Source organism: Hippocampus guttulatus, chromosome 17, assembly GCF_054856545.1.
Source record: "Hippocampus guttulatus isolate MCC_2025c chromosome 17, RoL_Hgut_1.0, whole genome shotgun sequence".
NCBI lineage: Eukaryota > Metazoa > Chordata > Actinopteri > Syngnathiformes > Syngnathidae > Hippocampus > Hippocampus guttulatus.
The window spans coordinates 823,006-849,391 of record NC_141277.1 but is presented as its reverse complement, the minus strand read 5'-3'; the positions used below and the strand labels follow the sequence as shown (position 1 = coordinate 849,391).

At 48.7% G+C, this 26,386-nt stretch overlaps 3 protein-coding genes across 11 annotated transcripts; 2 read left to right on the top strand and 1 right to left on the bottom strand.

Moving 5' to 3' along the window:
• Nucleotides 1-740: 740 nt before the first annotated feature.
• On the bottom strand, nt 741-3,916 carry cops4 (COP9 constitutive photomorphogenic homolog subunit 4 (Arabidopsis)). The gene is made up of 10 exons (XM_086135718.1): nt 3,789-3,916; nt 3,313-3,392; nt 3,062-3,213; nt 2,869-2,972; nt 2,645-2,798; nt 2,280-2,430; nt 2,007-2,177; nt 1,672-1,787; nt 1,369-1,453; nt 741-1,130 (listed from the first exon to the last, which is right to left on the bottom strand). Exons 1-10 carry the CDS (start codon nt 3,860-3,862, stop codon nt 997-999), a joined length of 1,221 nt encoding a protein of 406 aa, XP_085991844.1. The 5' UTR covers nt 3,863-3,916; the 3' UTR covers nt 741-996.
• Nucleotides 3,917-4,353: 437 nt separating this feature from the next.
• On the top strand, nt 4,354-15,612 carry lin54 (lin-54 DREAM MuvB core complex component). Its single transcript, XM_086135487.1, has 16 exons — nt 4,354-4,468; nt 7,474-8,108; nt 8,920-9,031; nt 9,129-9,268; nt 9,684-9,839; nt 10,429-10,621; nt 10,685-10,758; nt 10,837-11,034; nt 11,127-11,221; nt 11,572-11,640; nt 12,243-12,345; nt 12,428-12,565; nt 12,660-12,862; nt 13,508-15,137; nt 15,297-15,335; nt 15,542-15,612. The coding sequence occupies exons 2-14, from the start codon at nt 7,503-7,505 to the stop codon at nt 13,707-13,709; spliced, it is 2,289 nt and encodes a 762-aa protein (XP_085991613.1). The 5' UTR covers nt 4,354-4,468; nt 7,474-7,502; the 3' UTR covers nt 13,710-15,137; nt 15,297-15,335; nt 15,542-15,612.
• Nucleotides 15,613-16,277: 665 nt separating this feature from the next.
• On the top strand, nt 16,278-26,355 carry sec31a (SEC31 homolog A, COPII coat complex component). Of its 9 annotated transcripts, none has more exons than XM_086135765.1 (27): nt 16,278-16,514; nt 17,644-17,723; nt 17,823-17,946; nt 18,033-18,234; nt 18,308-18,403; nt 18,741-18,881; nt 18,963-19,105; nt 19,208-19,307; nt 19,385-19,546; nt 19,885-20,037; nt 20,490-20,714; nt 20,826-20,900; nt 20,979-21,227; nt 21,452-21,554; nt 21,675-21,853; nt 21,978-22,104; nt 22,223-22,368; nt 22,509-22,685; nt 23,273-23,461; nt 23,545-23,652; nt 23,740-23,836; nt 23,995-24,225; nt 24,698-24,753; nt 24,841-25,053; nt 25,129-25,239; nt 25,418-25,489; nt 25,576-26,355. In XM_086135765.1, the coding sequence occupies exons 2-27, from the start codon at nt 17,645-17,647 to the stop codon at nt 25,753-25,755; spliced, it is 3,738 nt and encodes a 1,245-aa protein (XP_085991891.1). In that variant the 5' UTR covers nt 16,278-16,514; nt 17,644; the 3' UTR covers nt 25,756-26,355. The 9 variants fall into 9 exon arrangements, 6 of the variants coding, with proteins under 6 accessions (XP_085991891.1, XP_085991889.1, XP_085991890.1 ...); XM_086135763.1 differs by having other exon boundaries at nt 23,995-24,270; XM_086135764.1 differs by having other exon boundaries at nt 23,737-23,836.
• Nucleotides 26,356-26,386: the final 31 nt, after the last annotated feature.

The following is a 26,386-nucleotide window of genomic DNA, read 5'->3' as shown; positions in this document are numbered from 1 at the left end:
CGTGATTTATGAGTGGACAACGTGGCACCGCTGATTGCACTGAGACTCAATTATGCTCCACTAAAAGAAACTAGGGATGATTTTATTCGTGTCACAAATCTCTTATTCAATTATATGTTCTACTTTGATATAAACGGTTGAATAACATATGTCACGTAACTCATGGTTTGGCCGCCGTGCGCATGTGTGATGTTTCCCACCATGGACTATGGAAGGCGGGACAAGGCTCAGGGAGGGAGGTGCCACGAATGCTCGCCTCAGTCGCATGGGAAATGAGAGGGAACAGTGCTTTTTTTCAGATTTGTTTGAGTCATTTTGTTCCCTCATACCCCCCCCCCAAAAGAAAAACAACCCTACATATTAATTCATTAATAAATTATAATTACACACCAAACTAAATGTTTTTTAAAAAATCGAAAATTTGTCTGTTGTTTTAAAAAAAATAGTTGATGTAAACTGTACTTGTTCAATCAAGTCTGAAATGTATATGGAACGACATCATTCCAGTATGGCGAAAGCTAAAATGTCTTTCAAATACACCATCAAAGACTGCTAGTGTCGGGTTTGCATAAAGAGGAATGTTGTCGACAAGATTATCAGTGTTTCACAAATCCAAAAAAAAAAAAAAAAGACATTCATCTGAGGCACCCAAGCATCTCCAATGTTTGCAAAATCCTCTTTACCAACATGTGAACCTTTTTGTAGTTTTTCAGCGGTGTCACGAAAAACGGCAGATGGAGTCGCTGGCCGTGTGCAAGTTTAATCAGATTTCATGTCAACACTGAGCGTCGTCACGGCTTACACACCGGAGCACTTGTGTCGTCAACGCAAACATGAGTCACTGCGGATAGGGGCAAGAAAAGTTTGCCCTTGGAATATTCAGCCAATGGGAATGCGAGCGGCGGAGGGATGGATTTCCTTTGGGCGCACCTTGCAATGATGCTTCTGAGTGGGAAGACAGAACTTCAAGACGGGGGGCTGCGGCTGGGGCGACTTTTACTGACTCATTTGGGTCTCCATGGCTTGGGCGGCCCACTCGGGAGCCGCCTGTCGGATCTTTTCCAGGAGATTGTTGACCTGGAAACACAGCGACTGGATCTGCTTGTCCCACGTGGGAAGCGGCTCTCGCGCTGAAAGCGAAAGAAAAATGGCGTCGTTATCTTTTATCTCAGGCCTCTCAGGTCGACGTACTCGGGCGCTCTTTGTCCTCGCTGATAGGAAGACAAATGCTTCGAAGAAATTAAAAAAAAAAAAACAGTCACGCCTGAAGTATAAGGGAGCCCCCTGCTGTCCGTGCAACACATTGCACTGAATAAATGTTTAAAAATCTCGTTTTTCACCACAGCTGCAAAACAACGAGCCACTCACTCTCAAAGTGTACGATGCCGTCAATCTGGTCGATGAAGCCGTTCATGCGTCCTTCGGTGATCATCTGCGATGCAATCTTCTCAGCCTATCGACAGAAGTAAAAAAATTATAATAATAATAATTCAACACAATGATGCATTGTTGACAGTACTTGCAAGTCAACGTTGTCATGGCAGGAGGAAAACTAAATCAACATAGCAACAAACACCAGTTCAAAGTGGCACATTTGGGAAGCGCGATGTCGCCACTGAGAAAAAGTCGGCGTCATCGGCGGCCCTTTGGCTGCGTCGAATTTTCCCTCACTTTGGCCGGAGGGATTTCCAAGAGTGCGCCGAGCTCTTCGAAGGTGATGTTGTTGTAAAGTTTACTGGCGGAGAGCAGGTTGTGTTCGATCACAGCTCTGTCCAGGATGCTGGAGCCTAAAGAAAAGTTACGGGTTCATATCAATATCAATCATCGGTATTCAATGATAGAAATGATATCAATACATCGGCTCGATTAAAAAGAACAACGACATCTATTACAGGGCATCGACAGCGGCCGCCGCCGATGCGTTTGCCATAAAGACGTTTCCGCTCTCAAATGCAGGTCCGGGCGTCCCGAATGCTACGAACACAAAGTTCCTGGTGGGTACTGACCGTCCGCCGTGGTGGCCTTCTGGTGAGGCATAAGCATGGCGGCAAACTCCTGCAGCTGGTTCCCCCGGATGATGCGGTCCAGGTACATTTTCTCCAGGATCCCGTAGGCGGCCAGCTGTTGGCAGCGCTCGTCCTTGAAGAGGGTGGCCAACATGCGGGACCGTTGCTGGCCTGGAATTCCGTCAACATTGAAGATGACCGTCGACAAACTCCCCCACCGCCGATGCCAATTTAGCGCTTTTACCGCTAGCTTTAAGGTACATAAGTTGGTACCTGCGGACGCCAAAATGGTGCAGTTGAGCGCGTGCTTGAGCGCCTCGAGACGCTCGCTCTCATGGACGATGGATTTGTAAGACAGCTCGTTGTACCGCTGCGCGGCTTCAATGAACTTCCTCCTGAAGTCGAGGACTCTGGCGTAGCATACCTAAGTGGGAGAGCCACGCATTACACAATGGGGGACTCCGCAGTCTTTGGTGCCACAAGTGAGATGGTCATTTCAGGTCCGACTAATGAACTAGCCCAGCCCATCTTTTAAAATCGGCCTCAAAAAAATCCACATGAGATTTGAATCTGTGTGGACCGACCGCCATCGTTTGACAAGCGGCATGAGGATTTTTGATCGCCACCCCCTCACTCACCTTGTAATGTATTTGCAGCTGTTCATTGGAGGACTCGTTCTGGAGCAGCGAGGCTCTGTTGATGTAGGCCTCGGCCTGCACCGGGTCGTCGTCCTCCAGGTAGAGACGGGCTATTTTCAGGTAGGTGTCCAACTTGTAGTCGACATTATATTGCCTAGACGAATAAGAACGGTGAAAAGATTAGGAAGGATCCGGTGGGTTGAAAGAAGGCACTCGTGCCTTACTTTTGCCCCGTCTCAAGAGGAATGCCGACTAAAACCTGGGCGGCGTTCCTCCAGTCGCCCTCCTTTTCGTAAATGGTCGCTAAGTGCTGTCTGATGGAGGCCACCTGCGCATTGTTAAGAACATCGCCGTAACGTGACGCTAAAAAGACACAGCGACCGACTGGTATTCATATATATGTGTGTGTGTGTATACCTGCTCCTCGAAGGAAATGACCCTCGGCTGGATCTTCTCCAAGGTGAAGTGATACACCGCCTTGGCCGTGGCGTCAGGCAAGTTGGGCAGATGTGTGCAGAAGTCGGTGAGCAGCTGTCTTGAGATGACTAGACTTACGTTTTCATTGACCACTACAAGGGGTTAAAAAAAAAAAGAGAAATCTGTATTCCTATGGAGAAAAATACTCCACATTATCAAGGACGGGAAAAGTGTATTTCGGTGCTTCATACTTGCTTCAACAAAGGCTTTCAAGGATTCGAGCTGATCTGCATCTGTGAACTGGACTGCCTTTTCCAAGATTTGTCGATATCTTAAAAGAGATATACAATATGATGCAAATGTTTTCACACTTTAAAACTACTCTCAACGATATAATGTAGAATGTTTATAGAATGTTGACCATCGTTGAGCTCAAAGTCCTTGCTAGATACTAACATAGAAATGTGCAAATTGTCCCAACGTCTGTCTGGCACATGCTTTCAGTTTACATATTTTAATCTACAAAGATAAAACCGTTTTAATCATAAAAACATTTCATTCGAAAAAGAAACACCCATTTCGCTTGCGAAGCAAAGAAGCTAACGTTAGCTTAGCTTGGTCTGTCATAGTCAGCCCTGCACCGCTTGAGTCAAACGGGGTGCCTCATATTCTGTATCCGGGTATGAATGAAAAAATAAATAACACGTTTCACGTAAGCACCGCGTACTTGGCTGAGAGGTCTTTGTGGGAGCCAAACGAATTCATCAGCTGTGCGAGCTCCTGCCGCACTTCAGTGGCCATGGTCGCGCCGTCCGGGTTGTCAACAACGCTGCTTCCGCCACCAAAAGTGGAAACTTCCGCTTAGTGATGAGTGATGAGTTTTTTTAGTCATGATAGCCATAATGACTATTCAATGTTAGTTTCGTATGGCACTTTTAAAATGCAATTTCAATTTAATGGAAAGAATGACAGGGTCCCAACGATATCGCTCACAATTCGGGGATAATATTGCTCACAGTCACTCGATTGTGGAATCCGCAAACGTTTCCTAAAAGACTTTTTCAGGTCTATGATTTCAAGTTTGCTAATTTATCCGTTTATGTTACATCAAATTAAGAGCAATTGTGCATTCGTGGAAAATGTCGGTTGTAGTGTGTTGGTCTACTGAAAGTTTAATGGCAAAAGTACTCGAGATGCGCACATAACGCGCGCGCGCACAGAAATTTACATACGTGTGACAACTGCTACGGTAACTTTAAGAATGACGTAAGAGTGACGTTGAGTGAGGAAGGCGTGGCCGACCTGTGAAATGTCAGGGAGGAATGGCGCTCGGCGCGGTATTTTGAACAATCGTCTTTTGCGCTGCTCGTTTCGCCCGCAAACGCTGGCCCGCGTCAGATAACTCAGGTAAGTGCAACTCGGTGCCGGAGGCTGGCCGCGGTTCCGGCGGAAGACACCACCACCACCACACGCGAAACTGTGTTTTTAATGTGGACAAAATAAACGTAGAGCTGAAGCTAGCTTGGGTTAGCGCTGCTCGGCAAGTTTGCTAGGAGTACAGACAGCAGTTGTGCTCCTCGCCCTGAATGATGCCGCTTCATACTGGGGCCCGGCCGTCTGACAAGCAACCCCCGCCCCTCAAAGTCTCCATGACCAAACAGTTTAGGTCATTTTACAAACAGAGGCGAATCTCCGCTTTCACGGACACATCTAGTTGTCCGAAGTAGGCGCTCACGTCCCATAGTCGATAACTGGACGTTTATTTTTGCAAGTGTTGTTTTGGTGGTGTGGTGTTAATTCACCACACTTGGGTATCATGTCCACATTGTTCTCTTTTTTTCTGGTGGACTTTTCCGCAGTGCTAGTGAGCTGACGTTTTAAAGATGAGATCCGACACACACACACACACACACATACATACACACACACATACATACATACATACATATATATATATATATGCACATATGTGTGGTTTTTTTAAGCAGCTGATTTATTACTCGTGTCACAATACAACCTGTTAAAGATACCCCCCCCCCACACACACACACAAAATCAAATAATGCATCTAAAAAGGCCATCTTAATGAGTCTTAGAATCGAGACTATTTTGTTTTCCACTATCGGAATGATCTCAAGTGACAGATGGGGAGAAGGGTATCGCAAAACTAAATTTAGCCACGTTCGCCAAGAGTGTATAACCTCTTATCACATTTGTGCGAACTTTTAGGTCACTATATAACGTGTTTTTTCCCTTCGTTTAATTTTTTTGTTTCAAATAAAAAAGACAGCACCCTCCCTTCTGTTAGCTCGCTGTTAGCCGTGAAGCTAGCAAGACTGATGACGAGAGAAAAATGGCGGATCTTTCGAAATCCAAGCCCGGCCTGAAATAGTAACGCAGCCAAATAGCTTGCTGGCCTCCTCTCTCCTCCTAGCCCCCGGATTGGAGCCTTCTTGCCGGGATTGTTTTCATTTCCCTCCACACATAGAAAGTACCGGTAATACAACTTTGCGGCTGTTTGTACAAAAGCAGCCGGTTAGCCAAGCTTTGAGCAAGCGAGCCCCTCAGTGGGGAAGACACAAAGATTCTGCCGGGGATGAGGATGATGATGAATGTCGTCGTCGTTCACCTCTTATCAGCTGTCAGTCTCACTTGTAACGCTTTTCTGGTGACGGTAAAGATCGTTTACTGGCACCCTTAACTTAGCAAAGACGATGTTTGGGGTGGGTGGGCTAACGTTAGCTCGGTCATCCTGGCTGGTTTGTTGACGTTCTCCGCAAAGCTTTTAAACGGGAACACAAACGTTCTTATGCAAGGCACCTGAGTTTCCTTTTCATTATTAAGACATTTGCGCTTACGGATCATGAATGTTGTGCTGAAATGTGTTGTTCTGCATTCTAGAACTACTACAACTCTGAATTTAGACCTCCAGTGGGGCGACCTTTTGTGTTTATGCTGTAAACTTGGTCAATAACTGCAGGTACCTGCTTCCTGTCAAGAAGGTCACGTGGATAATTAAAGTTTTGTGAGTCTGAACCAGACACTGCTTTTGCTGCTCGGTATCAAAATAAGGCCTTTGCAAAGGTATTCGTGCTCATTTTGGACTGACATAGTGCAATTTGAATAATTATGCAGTAATAATCTATCGGCTCTGTCACCTTGACATCAGATTTGGTTCCGGCTGGCAAAAGCTCAGATGACACTCCAAGTATTGAACAGTCAAACTGTTTATTTTATTGGGAAAGGTTATGAGCCCAACTGCCAATAACAAACCTCTGTGAGTAATTGGTTAGCACGTCGGCTTCACAGTGCAGAGGTACCGGGTTCGATTCCAGCTCCGGCCTCCCTGTGTGGAGTTTGCATGTTCTCCCCGGGCCTGCGTGGGTTTTCTCCGGGTGCTCCGGTTTCCTCCCACATTCCAAAAACATGCGTGGCAGGTTGATTGAAAGCTCTAAATTGTCCCTAGGTGTGAGTGTGGGCGTGGATGGTTGTTCGTCTCTGTGTGCCCTGCGATTGGCTGGCAACTGATTCAGGGTGTCCCCCGCCTACTGCCCGAAGACGGCTGGGATAGGCTCCAGCACCCCCCGCGACCCTAGTGAGGATCAAGCGGTTCGGAAAATGGATGGATGGATGTGAGTAATTGGCTCTCCTTATGATGGGGGAGGGGGGGGGGACAATCCACGGCTCCAGATTAATTATTTTTTAATTTTATTTTTTTATAGGAGCACAGTGGCCCCTACCCTGAAATAGTAAGGCTGCAAGTGCAGATTTTATGGATGCACATTGTAATTCAATTTGCGAAGTAACGAGGTATTCATATTTTCATTCATTTTCACTATACTACGTATAAATGGTCTGAAGTGTGGAGCAGATATTTGTCAGTCGTCAGAAAAAAAAATCAACAAGTTTACTGGTTGCACATGCCCGAGTAGATGGAAAAAATTCTTCGGGGCAAAATGCCGACATTTCTGGGCAGTCTGGAGTCCTGTACGCAAGCGGTGAATGTTGACAATGAACGCAACTCATCTCACTTCACAACAAGTAGCAGGTTTGGCAGACGGTGATCGATCCTTCAAAAAAAGGTTTACGGTCAAAGTAATGATAAAAGCAGGAGAATTCCATGTTCTGATTGTTGACAAGCGTTGGCAAATGCCATAGATGGGCTAACAAATAGCATCGGTGTCACCGTGTCTAAACCTTTTCGGCAACATATATTTGTGCAAAAAAATGGCACAAAAGATTTAGACAAATATAAGCACAATGCTCACCGGCATATTCTTTGTTATTCCTGACCAGTAACTGCAGCTTACTTGGCAATTGTGACCGTCTTTATTGTGTCCATTAAGATGGAACCAAAACGTGTTTCTGTGCGGTATTGCACATGTTACAGGCGTGTCTGTTTTTTGTTCAAGGTGTACCGGGGTGCCGAGTCGTCGCCAACATGGACGTGGTGTCACCCGAGCTCAACAGCCTCCTCCCAGATGAAATCATGGACATGGAGGCCATCGAGGAGGTGGCTCAGTCCGGCCAGGACCTCCCCGTCGCCATGGAAACGGACACGACCCCGGAGAGCGTCGGCTCCTCGACGGAACGCGTCGGCGTTGCCGTCTCCGCTTCCGGTTTGTCCTCCCCGCTGGTGAGCCTGAGACCGGCGCTGGCCACCTCCACCGCCGCCACCAAAACCACGGACAGCGTCACGGGGGCGACGGTCACCACCAGCGCCTTGCAGAAGCTGGCGGTGCCGCTCAGCATCTCCGCCGCCAACCATCAAATCATCCTCAACAAGGTGGCTTCGGCCCAGGCCACAGAGGCGGCGCGTTCGGCGGGGGGACAAAAGCTTCTGGTGACCACCATCGGGAAGACGGGACAGCCCATCGTGCTGCAGCTGCCCCACAGCGCCACCAAGTCCGGAGGAGCGGCGGGAGTGGCCGACGCCAAGTCCATCAAGTTGGTGACCATCGGCGCGAGGTCGGATTTGAAGCCGGTGGTCGGGAGCGCAAGCGGTCAGGTGGCCGCCTTGCAAGGGCAGCAGCTCAAAACGGTGCAGGTTGGTTCAGATGAGAGCGATTATCCCTTGCCCACGTGACCTGCAGCCTTGCTTCTCGGCAAGATATTTTGGGGCTTTCTGTCATGGTTACTATACACCAGTATGTACATTCGAAGGTCTTTAACCGAAATGACATTTCATTTCAGTCTCTTTTTTTTTTTTTTTTCTAAACCAAAATTGAAAGAGTGTGCATTAAAGCGCTCCATGATGCTGTCTTTCTTTATGACAGCTGGTCTCCTTATGTATCTGTCCTTGCATGAGCCTACTGTGTTTTGTTTTTGGTTTGTTTCTTTGGTCTTGATATTTCGCTCGGATTCCGTCAGTCTTGTTCTCACCGGTAGTGTATTCATTCGCACGGCTGGCGTTTGTCCGTCTCGTGAAGTCGATTCCCGTTCAGGAACGGCGACGTTTGCGTGTCGGTATTTGACCCGTGATTGACCAATCCAGGGTGTAGTCTGTTTTGCCCTCATTTGTCTGGGGTTGATGCCAGTTAACTCCAACGGGTTAAAAATTAAAAAGGCCGATGGGCCTGTGCCCGTACGCACCTTTTCAGATTACAGCGGCACCATGTTTGTTCCATGGTAAAGATTGGAACTCGGGTTCCTTGTGTCAAATACATTTTTACCATTAAAATGCCATTTATTCGTTCCGGCCTCCACTGCCGAGCTTTGAGATTTTTCTCCCGAGTTTTTTTTTTTTGGGTGGTCGAATTATTCAAATGCTTGGATTAGTCGTTTCAGACTGACAGTCATGCACAGAACCAATTGGAATACACTGGACACGTGTGACGTATGTCGTTTGTTGTGCACAGATTGCAAAGAAAACGCCGGTGTCCTCGACTGCGCCCATCAAGTTCATCATCAACAAACCGGCGAACAGCAAAGCGCTGAGTCCTCAGACCTCGGGTGCTCCCGTCATCGCGGGTGAGCGGAACGACGCTCGTTCGCAAGTGCCCCGCGGTCACGCCTATTCACACGCGCGCTTAGCGATTCCGTCGCTAACGCGGCATCGTGTCGGCAGGACGGGTGCTGGCGCAGAATTCGCCCACGATGCCTCAGAGGCCCATCACGCTCACAGAGTCTCCCCACAACGCCACCATCAGCATCCAAAGCATCGCCGGCAAAAAGATCGCCATCTCCCCCCTCAAGACTCCAAGCAAGGTGAAGCTTCATGCTAACTTGTCAAAAAAATTTAAATAGTTGTTTTACCGGTCCCGCATAATTGAAACACATTTGAACAGCCTATTACTGTTTCAAAGTGCTCTTGAGTAAGGAGAATCGACTTTAGCCAGCTGCCCAGGATGAAAGGAGCCGCATTTAACGACGGCACCAATTTGCCGGTCCAATTTCACGGTCCAGTTGAAGACGCAAGTTCAAGGCCGTTGCCTTGAGATAAGGAGCCAGGGATGATACAAATGAGCATAAATGTCAGACGCCGCCCGGTAGGTTGCAGCACAACACGAGACTACACAAGACCAGCTTGTCTCCAAACTGAGAATTCTTTTTTGGGCGGGGGTGGGGGGGGGAATGTTGGCTGGTACTGGCACTTGATTCATCTTTCTTGTTTTTCCTTCAGGTGACGGTGGTGTCTGTGGCGTCGCCGACCTCCGGGGCCGCTCCGAAGTCCATGACGCTGCCCGTCAGCGTGGCGCTGAGCCAGCAGATCCTCTCCATGCAACAGTCGACGGCGGTGTCGCCCGTCAAGGTGGCCGCCAGCCAGGCGGCAGCGCAGGTGAAATGAGTATTTCGTTGACATTGGAGATGAGATCTCTTGCTCACCTCGCATATTATTGGGGCGCACAGCCATCAACCCCAAAAAAAAATCACTTTTGATGCGCCTGATCTAATCTGTAAATGAAAAAAAAAAAAAAGTAAAATAATCCTACAGTTTAAAAAAATCACATTTAACATTTCATTCATGTCAAATAAAATATTCAGTATTGCATAGAATTCAAAGAAACATAAAGTAATTAGTAAAAGCAGAAATATTCCAAAAACATGTTCATGTACTTGTCAAAAGAAAGTGTCAAAACTGATTAATCAGTGATGAAAATCCTCCGGATTTTCCTGGAATTGCGGATTTTCAAATTTTCATGAAAATTCCTCTGGAAAATTGAGGAAAATTTGCCTAAAATTAATTATCTGTCAAATGTCTTATTTTTTTTATTTTTTTGCTTTAATGTGGCATCATCCATTTTGTTCAAGCTCCTTCATTTCGAATCAAAATGTTCTCAAAAAATCGTCGTCTTCCGTGATGTCCGGGAAATGGCGCCTCGTCCTAAACGCTCGTCTCTGAAACCAATCCTGCGGCCTCTTTCCAGAATATCAAACCGGTCCAGTCGGTGGCGGTGGGCGGCTCCCAGTTCAAGACCATCATCCCGCTGGCAGCCCAGTCCAACTTGCAGCAGATCCAGGTGCCGGGCAGCCGCTTCCATTACGTTCGCCTGGTCACCGCCACCACGGCGAGCGGCGCCATACAGTCCAGCGCTCCCAGCAGCAGCGCCGTGCAGACGGGTGAGTCCGCGTTTTGTGGAAGACGGGAGAAAACGCGGGGCTAAATACGGCGTGTTCCCGCAGCCAAACCCATGGTGGTCAGCACGGGGGCGGTGAGAATGTCGGTCCCCATCATCACGGCGCAGACGGTCAAGCAGGTCGGGCACGGCGCCTCAAACGCTTCTTCTTCCCGCTTCAAACGGAGACCCGCGCCTAACGCTCCGCTTGGCGCGCAGGTGGCCCCCAAGCCGCTGACGTCGGGAGCTCAGGTGGTCAGCGGCGCGCCGTCCCAGCAGCGCCTCATCATGCCCGCCACGGCGCTGCCGCAGATACAGCCTAACTTCGCCAACTTGCCGCCGGGCACCGTCCTGGCGCCGGCCCCGGGCGGCGGCAACGTGGGCTACGCCGTGTTGCCGGCGCAGTACGTCACGCAGGTTCGGAGCCGTTTTCATTTTGAGGCCGTCGTTAACCGGGGGGGGCGCGTCGGTCATTCGTGTGTGCGTGTGTGTGTGTGTGTGTCGAGAAGCTGCAGCAGGCGCCCATCGTGACCCTGGCCAACAGTTCCGCTTTTCCCGCCTCCTCCGCCGCCGTCCAGACTCAGGCCCGGCTCCCGCTCAATGGGTGAGTAAGCCACCTCATTTCTCATTTTGGAGCGGGTTGATTGGAAATTGTGTTTTCAGATCCGTGGGGGGGGGGACGGGACGTCACAACATTTGTAGAGTTTGATTTCGGTCTACGTTTGCTTCCAGTCACAGCGATTTGGACTTCACATGGAAAACATGCATGCCGCTGTGGGAAATGTATTTTCCCAAGAGCAGTAGAAGTCCTAGCTTTAATTTCAAGAGATACAAGTCGCACCCGAGTAGAAGTCGTAGGACCAGCCGAACGATGAAACAAAGTGCGAGTTATATTCGGAAGAGGATAGGACTGCAAAAATCCAAGAGAGAAGTCTTATTCTTCTTCACTCGCAGGATGTCGGCGGAGGCGACGTCGCGGCCGAGGAAACCCTGCAACTGCACCAAGTCTCAGTGTCTCAAGCTGTGAGTATGACCAAGCACCTTTTATTATTTCTCTTTGTGTCACAATGGAATGATTTGCAAGTGTTTGACCACTTTCATTCTGTCAAAAGCTACAAATTGACTGGCATTTAAAATTTGAACTTTTTTTTTTTTACATGGTTTTGCAATTTCACTGTTTCACAGATGTTGTCATCGTGCATCTCTGTCAGTGTTTTTTTTTTTTCCCCATCCTCATTCACTGACTCCCACGTCACTCACCAGACCAGGCCCCGCCTTTTCAAGCCACACACATTCAAAGTCACCGATAGACACCAGATGAGATTGGCGAGCCCAAGCGGACCAAAATAATAGCTGTACCTCACATGCAGATTTCTTGTATTGGTTTCGTGCATAAAGCTTTCAAATCAAAATAAATAATCAAATAATTGTGTGGTCGCTACTTTGTGGAGTTTTGGTCTCTTGTAGACTTTTGGAACTCCCAGTTCACTTGAAGTCCAAAAGGGTATCCAATCTAATTTCCTAGTTGAGTGTTTTTAGCCATTGAGAAGTCGAACCCTGGATCGCTTGAATCTAACTTTGGAGAAGGTGTGTATGAAGCATCCGCTTTTAAACCCTCTCCCAAGATATTGCGACTGCTTCGCAAACGGCGAGTTCTGCAACAACTGCAACTGCAACAACTGCTTCAACAACCTGGAGCACGAGACCGAGCGCTCCAAAGCCATCAAGGTAATTCTCAGCCCGGCCCTTCGAAGCGCGTCCGATTCGAGCCGAGCCGTGACGGTCGGCCCCGTTTGGTTGTGCGCCGCAGACGTGTTTGGACCGCAACCCGGAGGCATTTAAGCCCAAGATCGGCAAAGGGAAAGAGGGCGAATCGGACCGGCGCCACAGCAAAGGCTGCAACTGCAAACGGTCGGGTTGCCTGAAGAACTACTGCGAGTGCTACGAGGTGAGTCTTCCAACCAGCGTGGCCTCCAGAAGGGACAAAACATCCCTTTCAACCCCCCCTGGTCTCCTCCTACTCTGTCGTGTTCTGGGTCCAGGCCAAGATCATGTGCTCGTCCATCTGCAAGTGCGTGGGCTGCAAGAACTTCGAGGAGAGCCCGGAGAGGAAGACGCTCATGCACCTGGCCGACGCCGCCGAGGTCCGGGTCCAGCAGCAGACGGCAGCCAAGACCAAGCTCTCCTCGCAGATCTCAGACTTGCTCATGAGGACCACGCCCGTCATCTCCAGCAGCGGCGGCAGGTACTGAATCATTTATCTGAAAGGTGGGATCCATTCTCCACCGTGAGGAAGTAGCCTCTTACCACAAAAAAAATATGTGAATACGCCTCTTCTATCATGAAAAAAAAAAGAGGTTTTTGTTGTTGTATATCATTTTGGGTTTTATACGATGGTATAAATAAGATGATGCACAGTTTGAACAACAACACTGTGCTTAAATATAGGTCCGTAAAAAAAGATGGACTTTTAATTGATCCATCCAGCGCTGGCCTGAACTGCTTCTCCTCACACGATTCAGTTATGATGCATTGCACATACAAGTTTAAAAAAAATGGCACCTAACTGGAAACGAGGAGTTCTCAGTGTATGTAAATGTGTTGTAATTGCAAACGTAAAAACAACTGAACTGTTTCCGTGATTATTTTATGTACCACTAGAGGGCGCCTGCCTACAACACGTTGTGAAACCCTGGCGCAGAAATGACATGAACGCGTTTAATTTTTTTTGTCCTTTTTGTGAAAATTCGTAAGGGGCATGTGCAACTTATCAAGTTGCACTCACTAGACATGTTATGCAGACACTTCATGTAAACTGTGGTACACATTCACCATCATTGTCGTTTATAAAATGACATTTTATCACTGCTAATAACGATTTTTATTCCAGGCTCCCGTACACATTTGTGACGAAGGAGGTGCTGGAAGCGACGTGCGAGTGCCTCTTGGAACAGGCCAAGCGGGCGGAGCAGACGCGGCAGCCTCAGGCGGAAGCCGAGCGCTTGATCCTGGAGGAGTTCGGACACTGTCTCATGAGGATTATCAATTCGGCGGGCAAAGCCAAAGCAGACTTCACCGCCATCAACGGCTAGGTTCACAATCGTGGCCGGCTTGGAACGGACACACGCGGAACATCAGAGACGCTCATCTTTGCGCAAAAGAAGCGCTGCGCTTCCAGCTTTTATTCCCCCCTTTTTATACTCCTTTGCTTTCCTCTTTCCTATCTGATGTTTTATGGCAAAAAAAAAAATGTGTAAATGGCATATTTGTGCTCTCACTTGATAAAACGCAACACATTTTTGATATTTATTTTGAAAAGTATTTGTAATTAGCACTAATCTTTTGTTGCTTACACTGTTAATTATTTTTTTATTGTTATTGTTATCATCATGGTTATTATTCACCAAGGCTAGGCTACATCTATTCGAAATCTGTGCACATGGGCCACAGCTGCGAAAGATAAAATACTAAACAAACATTAGCAATCTTTGTGCTCAAGACAAGGAACGCTGTATTTGGGGGAAGAAACAAAGAACAAACAAAAAAAAAACGATGGAAGTCCAAAAGCACAAAAATCATCAAAACATTGAAACCTGGCAAGGATTGGTTGACAGTGTAGTGTGCCTTTTTACCTGGTGGTGGAACCACGGTATAACGCCAGTTTTTAAGACCTTCAAAACCACCAAAATACACTTTTGATTGATGCTTTTATCCTTCTGTTGATCAGAATCACTGTTATAAAGAACGCCTCGGCAGTACAGCAATCTTGTGGGAAATGGTGACATAGGTAAATTGTACAAAAATAAAATGACAAAAACAAAGCTATTTAGCTATGTATTTAATTCTAAGGGGCGGGACGGTGAGTGACTGGTTAGCACGTCTGCCTCACTGTGCAGAGATGCAAGGTTCGATTCCGTCTCCGGCCTTCTTGTGTGAAGTTGGCGTGTTCTCCCCATGCTTGCGTGGGTTTTCCCACAGACCAAAAACATGCATGGTAGGTTGATTGGACACTAATTTTTCCTGAGGTGTGATCGTGAGCTTGCTTTTGTTCGTCTGAGTGTGCCATGTGATTGGCTGGCAACCAGTTCAGACTGCACATTGCCTGTTGCCCGATGACAGTTGGGAAAGGCTCCAGCACGCCCGCTACCCTGAGGATAATCAGTTTGGATAATGGATGGATGGGTTTAACTCGAATGCAAAATAGTGGGTTTTTTTCTACTCTTGTGCTTACGACACACGTGCAGTAGGCGGCGCTGTGAAATATTCAGGGACACGATTCGACTTGATTTAAAGTAGTTTCTAGTTTGTTTTTGTTTATTGAGTCGCTCGACGTCCTGAAGTTTTCTTTGATATTTTAAGCGAGTACTGTAATAACATTTTCGCTTATTGGTAACGTTTTGAAAGCCCAGTAAAGCACATTTAGCATCGTGCTGGCTACTGTTTTTAACAGTCGAAGAAAACAAACAAGAGAAGAAGAAGGTGCAGAAGACTCCTCGGAAGCATGGCGCGGAACATGCACAGTATGTTCAAAACTTTATTAATGTACTAATGTTAAGTGTTATTATGAAATAAGTGTGTATTGGGTGTATCGAAATTAAAATTATCTTGGCGCGCTGTGTTTCTTGTTTATAACAAACGGTATGTTATTTCCGCCAATCACATTTTTTTAATCTCTCCAGTCGACGAAGAGCTCAACGCTAACAGACTGTACCAGAAAAGTAAGTATTTTACATTTCGTGCAAATTAATATGACTTAATAGCCATCCCAATGATTATAGCAATCACTACCCATCTGACTCATTCCCAAAGTCTGGGAAAGATTATACACGGCATAATGATGAGGGTTTGGGGCATTTAACTGAAAATATTAGTTGTACGAATGTGTGAAGTATCACATTTTAATCACTTGTTTTGCTTCTTGCAGAGTTGTCCTAAAGTTACCGTGGAAGCGTCTCTATGAAGTTGTTAACCCAATAAATAAATGTGTGACCTCAATTTTGTGTTGTGGTTTTCTATCGTTTTGTTCACGCAAACGGAGAACACTGGGATGAGGATAACTAGCTACTAAATGAATTATGTTAGATGTTCTGTAAATCGCGTTGTTACAGCTGCAGCTGTTGCGAAAGCGCTATCTAAATAAACGTGTTGTATTGGAGCATTGGTTCCTCAACTGGGTTTTGAACTGAGCCATAACTTGCGGATCTGCCAAATAGATGGAATAGGTGCAACGTTACAGTATGTTTGCAAACATGGAGTAAACTTTTCTGCAATACAGCTGAATTATTTTCAAATATTTCTAAACTGTCTTAAAACTGCATAATTTTACAGCGGCTTCAAAAATGGGCGTAAGGCCTACGCTTTCTTTAGGTGGTACTTGGAGACCGAAGTATTATTTATTTGTTTATTGTAAGAACCTTCTGAACCATTGGTTTGGTAGCAGACGGGAGTGACCAAATAATGGGAAGGACAGTTACCAAACCTCCACATCGCGATTAGAAATATTCTTAAGGATATTACATTATACGAATGTCTCGCTTTTCGGTCAGGTAAAACGCAAAATAACATGCTAGCGTGCTATGCTAAGCGGAAGCTGAACCAGAAGCGACCGTGTTTCTTCTTCGACACTCAAGGTATTTCTTCTTCGTGGGAGGAGGCCTCCAATCGACGCGTAGTGCCACGTTGATGGAGCCCAGTGGGGACGTGGAAAGCCGAGTCGAGAGCGAGCTCAGCGGGTACCGGTAGCTACGACTAGCCGCTGTCTTGTCCTACGTCGCGGGTCGTTCGTCGTTGAAACACCAGCGTCAAGAGAAAAGCAAGAGGCGCGAAACCGCTACTTCTTAATTCATTTTGTGCCTGCGCGTGTATGTGACACGGAGAAAGGACCAAAGTAAAACCAGGTAAGCCATTGATCAGCTGTCACCTCTCTGCTAAGAGTGTTGGAAGAGTTACGTTTATTTATTATAATATATATTATAATATATATATATCATGTGAGGTTGATTAAAAACACTCCATAGAGGTGAATGGGAGAGTGATTGTGTGTCAGTCTGGATGTGCCCTGCAGATTGCGACCAGTGTTTTTCTCTTGCCAATAGTTATTTTAGGTTAATTGAAGACCGCATTTTTTTCTTCAATTAACGTAAGTTGATTTCTGGCAAGAGAAGCGTTACTGGTCCTTCGGCAAAATCGAATCGGGGGTCGCCAAAGTGGCACCAGATAGCCTCCGACGACTACAAAAGTGGCCGGTGGACCTCATAAGCGCTAAACAGTGATGAGACATTGTGGTTTTCTCGCTATAGCGTATCAGGAATCATTTGGAAAATGCAAACACTGGCAGATATGTTATACTTTGACTCCATTGTTTGTGACTACTTGTCTGTATGCCCCCTGTGAATGACTGACGACCAGTCCAGGGTGACCTCTCCCATTTGTCTTGCCAGAGCTCATCTTCGGTTAATTAAAGACTCTAAATTGTCCACTGGTGTGAATGCGAGTATGAACGGTTGTTTTGTTTATACGTGTCCATGCAGTGATCTGCAGATCACCAGTGCCTGATTGTCAGTATGTGAGAATGCTTCTTTTTGTATATGCGCCCTGTGAATAATCAACACAGAAAACTGAAAGAAATATAGTAGTTCAGCATTTCATTCATGTTTCGAACAAAACTTGCAATTCGTTCATTCATCCATCCGTCCTCCATCCTTATCCTAGGTTGAAGTTTATCAGATTTGAATGTATTGTTACACTTTGGCCATTCGCTTGCAGCGTTTCTCCACACGTTTTATGACTTAATGCAGCTCTTGCTCATATTGCGTCGTGCACTTTGTCATGTTTTATCTTCGTCGGGGGCAATCAATTGCGCCTCAGTTCCTTCCACGAGGGAATGGCTTGAACAAAATATAAAGCCCCAAAATGTCAAATGTTAAATATTCACTTTGATTTCATACTCCCCCACCCCACCCCCTCAAATGCAAAAGAAGTCTACACTACACAGAAGTAAGATTTTTATTGATCTAATTTTTTCAGGATGAAACTGAAAGAGATCAACCGTACTGCCATCCAGAGCTGGAGTCCGGCTCAGCAGCACCCGATCTACCTGGCAACCGGTGCGAGCGCATGCCAGCAAACTTTACTAGCAAAATCTTCTTCTGTGTTTTGCTCCGCAGTCGATGTCATGTTTCATACCCGCATGAATTATTGTCCAGGCACGTCGGCGCAGCAGCTGGATGCCTCCTTCAGCACCAACGCCTCCCTGGAGCTCTTTGAGCTGGACTTGTCCGACCCGTCCCTGGACATGAAGTCACGTGGCAGCTTCTCTTCGTCTCACAGGCACGAAAAAAAAATGTTTGGGGGTGTGGCATGGAGGTGTTTGATTGTCATTAGACTTGTCTTATTGACGCACCGCCCACCCTCAGGTACCACAAGCTGGTCTGGGGTCCCTGCGGAGCAGACGCCCAGGGTCACCCGGCCGGCTTGATCATCGCCGGGGGCGAGAACGGCAACGTCATCCTGTACGACGCCGCCAAGATCATGGCCGGCGAGAGCGACAACGCGGTGGTGGCCGAGAGCGACCGGCACACGGGCGCCGTGAGAGGACTTGATGTCAATCCCTTCCAGGCACGCCGCCGTCCGCTTCTCTTCTCCCGCCTCTCGCTTTGCTCACGCTTCGTCTTCTTCGTCTGCGGTTTAGAGCAACCTCTTTGCATCTGGCGCAAATGAGTCCGAAATTTACATCTGGGATCTAAACAACTTCGAGTCCCCCATGACGCCAGGACCCAAAACGCAGGTACGCTACTTTCATTTGCATTTCTTTGCTTCAAGGGAAAAGAAAAATGGGCTGAGCAAAGATGAAGAATTCTTCATCAGTTTGTTCAGACTCTTTTATACAACTTGAGTGTATTGTTATTATATTTCGTAGGGCTGTATTTAGTGGCGCGCGGGATTTGAACTCCAAAAAATGCCAGCAAAATGCCGGCACATGATGAAAATTTAAAGGACGCATTAGTAAGAATAAAAAGAAAAACGTGAACTACTGCGACGGCAAATCCGGACCCCGCGATGGAGGCGGTTTTACAGGACTGTATCGCTCCGCGTTGTAATGCTCACTGCTTATTTGTGAGCAGCCAGTCGAGGACATTGGCTGCCTGTCGTGGAACCGGCAGGTCCAGCACATCCTGGCCTCGGCCAGCCCGAGCGGTCGTGCCTCCGTGTGGGACCTCCGCAAGAATGATCTCATTATTAAAGTCAGCGACCACAGCAACAGAGTAGGTGCTTCGCCCCGCCGAGAAGTAAAAGGCTCCCGTAAAGCGGCGAGTCGTCGTCACGCGGCGTCTCTTTGCTCGCAGATGCATTGCTCCGGGCTGGCGTGGAACCCGGAGGTGGCCACCCAGCTGGTCCTGGCCTCCGAGGACGACCGCATGCCCGTCATTCAGATGTGGGATTTACGATTCGCTACCTCCCCGCTCCGGATTCTGGAGAATCACACCAGGTGCCGGTCTCGCGTAGCAACGAAGACAAACAATCTTTTCCGCAATCACATTTTAGTCGTCATACAAAAATAAAGGAACGCTGGATGATTTTCCCTCCGCAGAGGCGTCCTCGCCATCGCCTGGAGCGCGGCCGATCCCGAGTTGCTCCTCAGCTCCGGCAAAGACAGCAGGATCCTGTGCTGGAACCCAAACACGGGCGAGGTGAGCGAGTAACCCAGCCAGCCGCCTCGCATCATTTTGAAAATCCTCCATGACCGATGCCGCCCCGACCCGTTCAGGTGCTGTACGAGCTGCCCGCCGGCAGCCAGTGGTGCTTTGACGTGCAGTGGTGCCCCAGGAATCCGGCGGTGCTTTCGGCCGCCCGCTTCGACGGACACATCGACGTCTACTCCATCATGGGCGGCAGCAGCCTGGCACAGAGCCAGAGGCACGCCGACCAGGTGGGTCACGCGTTTCATGCAGAACCCAGCCAAACATACTGCTTTTGCACTTTCACGTAGCAACGCATCATCCCGAAATGACGTCTTCATGCTAAAATGTGTACACCGAGGTGAGGTAATCATTAATATTGCCGAGCATCATTGGCACTCGCCTCACATCCCTTCTATCTCCAAAGTATACGTTATGGCCTATTGGGACACTTTTACGAATGCCGTGTACCAGTATCGATCAACTGCATTTTCCACACAGAAACAAAGCATAAGCGGGAAGTCTCCAGGTTGGGTTCACCCGAGTTTTTCAGATGCATTTGTCTTCACCTAGTGTCTTATTTTTACAGATTAGTAACTCCTTCGGCAACGTGGATCCTTTTGGGACGGGACAAACGTTGCCCCCGCTGCAGCTACCTCAGACCACCACTCCCGCTGCTAGTGTCAACCCCTTGAAGAAGCCCCCCAAGTGGATTCGCAGGCCCGTTGGGGCGTCGTTTGCCGTGAGTATTTGAAGTCGCATTCGCTTTTGGTGGTTGTATTTGTTGCCCCTGGCACAAGTCTGGCTTCCTTGCCTGCGGTGTTCCTCAAGGGTCAATCTTAGGGCCTATCAGGCAGAACAACAACAACGGGAAATTCTTTGGGGAAGAGATGTCAGGAAGTTGTTGTAAAAACAACAAAAATGTCCTAGCATGTTCTTCTCTGAAGAATGGGAAAAGTGGTCACAAAAGAGCTGTTTTGCCACCACACTGGTTGGTCTACAAAAAGGTCATTCACCGGCCACATCTGGCAACAATAGCCGCCCTCGTGTGACCAGCCCAAGGGGACACACCCACCAGATCCATACTGTATAGGTCTGTCGAGGGATTCCCCACCCAAAGATTTCCCTTTTGTGGATTACCATCACCTGGATGATTTGCAATCCACACAAACGGAGATTTTTGTTGTCATGCAGTTTGGCGGAAAGCTAGTATCCCTGGAGAACGGTCCGGTAAACGGGCAGGAGCCCGGTGGCCCCCGCCTGGTTCACGTCAGCCAGGTGGTGACCGAGACGACCTTCTTGACGCGGTCGGAGCAGCTGCAGGCTATGCTGAGCGCCGGCACCTTCCAGGAATTCTGCCAGGAGAAGATCCAAGCGGCTCAGGATCAGTTTGAGAAAACCGTCTGGTCTTTCCTCAAGGTAACGGTTGGCCATTTGTTTACGAACGAGCGGGTTCTTATGTTGTGCCAATGTGAATGGACGGATAGATGCTTGAATGAAAAGGATAGACGAGATGAGTGTGTTTTCCAGGCCAACTTTGAAAGTGACATCCGCAGTAAATTCTTGGAGCTTCTGGGCTTCAACAAAGAGGAGCTCGCTGTAAAGGTGAGACCCCACCCCGCCGTCGGTGAAAATCTATGATAGAGAGACCCAAACACAGATAACACGCGACCGTGTCTGCAGATATCTGCCGCGCTGCAGGGAAAGCCCGCTGACGCTCTGCCGGCGCAGGCGCCGCCCGCTCCGGCCGGCTTGCAGCTCGACAATCCGGAGGCGGCGTTTGACATGATCGCCGCCGCAAACATGAAGGAGGGCGCCGAGCCGGAGAGCCAGGACACCGCCGTGGGAGGACCGGGCCAGAGCGTAGCTCCTCCGGAGGAAGTGGAGGAGCAGGAAGAGGAGGAGGAGGAGGAGGAGATCTCCTTGGAGGAGGTAAGCCTCCATGACGGAACAGTCCAAAGTCTTTCTTGACACTATCAAAGGAACAGAGAAAATCAAACAGTCCTCTTCAGATTTGGAAGGATTTTTTTTTCCATGGGAAATGATCATCTGGGTTATGGTTCCAACTGTCCCAAAAAAAGTGAATCGCTGCCAATTTTGAAAGAGGGAAATTGTTGCCGAGTCATGTAAGGACACTCGTGTCCTGTTTTTTTCAGGAGGTGCCGCTGGATGAGGAGAAGGAGCCCGAGACTCCTGCCCAGGTCAAGGACGCCGCCACCGAGGCTCCTTCAGAGGGAGTCGACCTCAGCATCAGTAAAGGTAAGTATCTCTCTTTGTCATTCTCAGCAGCACCTGATCTATTTTTATGATTAAAATTTGTATTGTTTCTAATGGAACAGAATTTCTTTTTTTTTTTTTTTCCCCCCCCCCGCTCTCCAGACATGGACGTTCTGATCACGCAGGCCCTGCTCACGGGCAACTTTGAGGTGGCCGTGGAGCTCTGCCTCCTTGATGACCGCATGGCCGACAGCATCATTCTCGCCATCGCCGGTGGCGCCGACCTCCTGGAGAAGACGCAGAGGAAGTATTTCCACAAGACGCGCGGCAAAATCACCAAGGTGCAAATGAAGGAAGAGGCGGCGGGCTCAAAAAAACAACACGTTTTATCCAAAATCGCTCAATCAATGGCAATATGGCACTTGAAAATGCTGTTTGTTTGTTTGTTTTTTTGCTGTCCGCTAGCTGATTAGCGCTGTGGTGACCAAGGACTGGCGTGATGTCGTGACCGCATGCAACCTGCACAACTGGAAGGAGGCGCTGGCGGCCGTCATGACCTACGCCAAACCCGACGAGTTCTCTTCGCTGTGCGGTAAAGTTGAGCGCCGAATTCGCCGTCGTCGCCTCGCCTCATAAACACCGACTCACAAAACGTAAGGGGCGTCTCCTCTCCTCAACGCACCCGTGCTGCTGCCCGCGCTGTCTCTCAGACCTCCTCGGCGTCCGTCTGGAGGCGTCGGGCGATGCTGCTCTGCGCGCTCATGCCTGTCTGTGCTACATCTGCGCCGGCAACGTGGACAAACTGGTGGCCTGCTGGAAAACGGCTGGCCGGCGACACTGCCCGCTGGCCCTGCAGGTGCGCTTGGGGGATTGTTTTTTTTTCCATGATGTTTCTGCGTAAATGCGTCGACAGTTTTTTTTTTTTCTTTATCATGAACACACACGTGTATGTGACGGGTGCGACTTTTTATATTTTGCGTGCAAAACTCCACACAGGACCTGGTGGAGAAAGTGGTGGTGCTGCGGCGCGCTGCGGAGCAGACGCAACGCTCGGCTCCCGCCGTCAGCGTCGGCTCCCTGCTGGCCGAGGAGTTGGGTCGCTACGCTGGGCTTCTGGCCTCGCAGGGCAGCCTGTCCACCGCCATCAGCTACCTGCCCGACGGCAGCGGACAGGTGAGCTAGCGGCTAACTAAGCTCGAGGAATGCGGCGCCATTGAGATCGTTAGCTTTTTACGAGCCAAAGCTAGGAAGAGCTCATAATCGCCCGGAAGGTCGACTCCCCACGAGCTCTTTCGAATTGAAATAACGACAACGCTCTCTGTTTGAGCCGGTCATGTTCGAAACGATTCGATCTTCAAGTAAACTCGTTTGGAGGGAAGCTTTTACGAGCCGCATCTGAGAAAGCTAACATGCACTAAGGCTTGCTAACAAGCGATGTGTTGGAAGTTCATGGCTTTCGGAGGGATTTCATCATTTTACATATGTCGCCTGCCTTTATGTTTAAGCCGGTTGCTTTCACAAGCCTAATTTTGCGCAAATGTTTTTGGTAGAATTTACGGAACGATAATATGCACAAAATGCTAGCTCTATGTGTAATAAAGCTGAGTAGCTGTTTTTTCATAGAATTTAAGGAACAATTTTTGCTTTCGAACATAATTTTGAGAACTACTCCGTAGTTTGAGTCAACCACGTCGGGCAAAAATGTAAATTGCTACACTGCCGCATCGAAGCTAACGTGTCCGTCTGTATATTCTGCCCAGCGGGCGGCCTCGAAGGAGCTCCGTGAGCGCCTCGGTCGGGCTCTGGGTCAGCAGGCGGCTCCGGTCCAGACCCCCAGAGTTCAGCCTCAGCACCCGAGCCCTCAGCTCCGCCAGGCCTTCATCCCGGTCCAGCCTGCCACGCCCATGGCACCCGCCTCCGCCCCGTCCCAGCAGCAGTATTACCAGCCTGTACGTTCCGCCATCAAGCCGGGATTCTTGGCCCGGTGACGGATTATTGATTGGAAGGAAAACAAAAATTGCGTGTGGTTCAGGTGAGGTCTGCCTCCACCGTCACCTCGTGGAGTAACCAGACGCCAACGGCGCTGCCCAACGTCACATCTCCTCTGCAAATGGGTCCTGCCTCCGAGCAGCAGCAGCAGGTCGCCGCCATCGTTCCCGCAAATCCCCTCACCCGCGCAAGTCAAACCGCTGAGCTGCGAACAAATTTCCCCATCTTTGCCCAGCAGGCTCAAGCGCCGAAGTCCACGTATGGAGTGCCGCCGTCCGCCTCGTCGCCCGCAGCCTCCGCCGGCCCCGCCTACGTGTACTCCCAGCAATACCAGCGTACGTCTTTAATTTGAACACCGAAACAACAAGTAGTACTTGTTTGTTTCCTTTCGACCGGCAAACATTTCATGGCGGAAATGTTTGACATCTTAGCATGTGGCTGTGACTTCTTCCCGGATTGTTTCCCCCAACTAACGGCGTCTGTTGAATGTCAGCCCACCTCCAGGTACAGCACTTCCCTCCTGGAGCCTGTCGGCCTCTTCACTACTCTGAGCCCCCTTACCCTCCTCAGCCCCCCGGCTTCCTCGCCCAGTGCCTGCCCGACTCTCCTTCCTCTTTTCCTCCTTTGTTTCCCACCTCCTCCTCTTCCGGAGCGTCTTTCCAGCACGGCGTGCCGGGCTCTCCGGGGTCCTCTGCGCCGCCGCTTCCACCCGGCGGAGTCTCAGGTACAAAGTTTGAGCTTGAGCAGACACTCGACCCCAAAGGAACAGGTGCGAGAGACTCCCGCGACACCCTTTCGTCGTCCTCGCTCCTCGTGTGTGTCACTTCCTGTTATTTTTCCTAATAACCTAAAACAAAAACAAAACAACAAAAAAAAAATCACCTTTTGATTTAGATGAATTTATTTGCAATTTACCAACTGCACGTAGATGCCTGCTACTCTGCAGTTGAGTAAATTAAAGGCTCTCCAATTTGTGGTCTTTTGCATCTTAGTGAATGCTCGCATGCACCGAATGATTTAATCACTTTCAGTCTTTGCTCTGGTTGACGACCAATAACACCCAGTGACCTGATCGCCAATGACTTGATAACAAAGGACTGATAACTTGATGAACAATCAATTAGTTAATAACGTCTGAGCTACTAACAAATATGGTGGCATGTTTCTGAATCGTTACATTATGTTTGCATGCGCAGGGCCCCAGAACGGTTGGAATGACCCGCCATCTCTTAGCAGGACATCCAAGAAGAAGGTGACTGACTCCCTTTTCTGGAAGAACACTTTACAGTTCTCCGTATTATACATATAAATTCCAGAATGGACATCTTTTTCTTCATAGATCCCGGAGAACTACACCCCACCCGCCCCAATCACCGCGCCCATCATGGCTCCTTTGGGTGCGGACCCTCACGCCCAGCCCGTAGCCTCCGGAGCGCCACAGGGCTCCGTCCTCGGTCCTCAAGGGGCGTTCCAGCAGATCCCGCCGCAGACCCTCAACCCGAGCATACCCACTGAGGGAGCGCCCGGGGGACCCACGGGCGATTCCATCCAGGTGGGTATCCTTTTTTTTTAATGTTTCATTGCGGGATAAATGAAATTAACGAAAGACCGCGTCCATCCCGTGCAGTCGATCCCCGCGGAGAAGATCGCCAAGAAGCCCATCCCAGAGGAGCACCTGGTCCTCAAGACCACCTTCGAGGGCCTGGTCCAGAAGTGCTTGGCCGTTGCTAGCGACCCGGTCAGTGCCAAAAGGCCACCGTCATATTTGAAGCTTTGCGCTTCTATTTTTACACGTTTGCTTTCGCCGGCGTTGGCCCCAAATTAGGCCAAGGGAGCTGCTTGCAGATTTTATGCAGGAAAAACCAGGTTCTCAACAGCTTTAGACAGCCAACACGCTTTCTTTTGAACTGTTCCAGCAAACTCGGAGGAAGCTGGAGGATGCCAACAAGCGTCTGGAGGCGCTCTACGACAAACTGCGGGAAGAGACTGTGAGTGTTCATTTCCAGGCGGTGTTGCTGAAGTCTCTCTCTCTCTCTGGATGAAGACCACGCTAACTGGTCTCCTTTCCCCGCAGCTTTCTCCTGCCATCGTGGGGGGCCTGCACACCATGGCGCAACGCGTGGAGGCGCGCGCCTACGCCGAGGGTCTGGGCATCCACACGCACATCGTGAGCAGCAGCAACTTCAGCGAGACCTCGGCGTTCATGCCCGTCCTCAAGGTGGTGCTGACGCAGGCCAACAAGCTGGGTGTTTGAGCCCGCGTGGTACCTTAACCGTCAATTAAGGGCTATTTTTTTTCCCCCCCACGACCAATCACGCCGATTGCTTTTAAATCGACTTTATATGAAGTGATGCAATCCAGATGAATCATTTTCAATGACGAGGAATACCAACAGGAAGAAAAAAAAGGGAACATTGTGGGTGTCTCAGTGAGTAGAACTAGGCTGTTTTCTTTTTTTTTTTTTTTTTTTAATCTTCAGTGTTTTAGCATTACCCTTCAATGTTTTGATCAGCTTATCGCACTTTTTTCCACCCTCTCCCCCCTTATTCTTTCACCTCTGCCTTATTGGACCAAGTTTTAGCACAGCAATGCAATGCCGGTGTTCAGCGCATCCGCCAACGTATTCTTACCGCTTCACTTTTTCCACATTTTGTCTTTTAACACCCCCCACCCCCCTTTTTGTAATCATTATGCACACGCAAGGCCAAGAATTTTGAAGGAAATTTTTGTTGCTTCCTTAAAAATGACATGATTCTATTCAATGTCAGTCCATCCGCAAAATATCATTTCACTTTGTCTTTTCCTCACTTTTTTTTAATTCAATAAATGTACAACACCCGCCCCCTTTTCAAAACTGCTGTTGTGTGTGAAATTCAGCGGCGAAA

Bases quoted from the DNA above. Each gene is read 5' to 3' on its own strand.
- cops4 (XM_086135718.1), bottom strand. From the start codon at position 3,862: ATGGCCACTGAAGTGCGGCAGGAGCTCGCACAGCTGATGAATTCGTTT. The intron at 1,788-2,006 runs GTCAGTACCCAC...ACTTTTCTTTAG, and splicing joins GAAGGCCACCACGGCGGACG to GCTCCAGCATCCTGGACAGA. The intron at 1,454-1,671 runs GTGAGGGAAAAT...TTCTGTCGATAG, and splicing joins TGGAAATCCCTCCGGCCAAA to GCTGAGAAGATTGCATCGCA.
- lin54 (XM_086135487.1), top strand. From the start codon at position 7,503: ATGGACGTGGTGTCACCCGAGCTCAACAGCCTCCTCCCAGATGAAATC. The intron at 11,035-11,126 runs GTTCGGAGCCGT...TGTGTCGAGAAG, and splicing joins CGGCGCAGTACGTCACGCAG to CTGCAGCAGGCGCCCATCGT. The intron at 11,641-12,242 runs GTGAGTATGACC...CCCTCTCCCAAG, and splicing joins AAGTCTCAGTGTCTCAAGCT to ATATTGCGACTGCTTCGCAA.
- sec31a (XM_086135762.1), top strand. From the start codon at position 17,645: ATGAAACTGAAAGAGATCAACCGTACTGCCATCCAGAGCTGGAGTCCG. The intron at 20,038-20,489 runs GTGAGTATTTGA...GTTGTCATGCAG, and splicing joins CCGTTGGGGCGTCGTTTGCC to TTTGGCGGAAAGCTAGTATC. The intron at 22,105-22,222 runs GTAAAGTTGAGC...GCTGTCTCTCAG, and splicing joins CGAGTTCTCTTCGCTGTGCG to ACCTCCTCGGCGTCCGTCTG.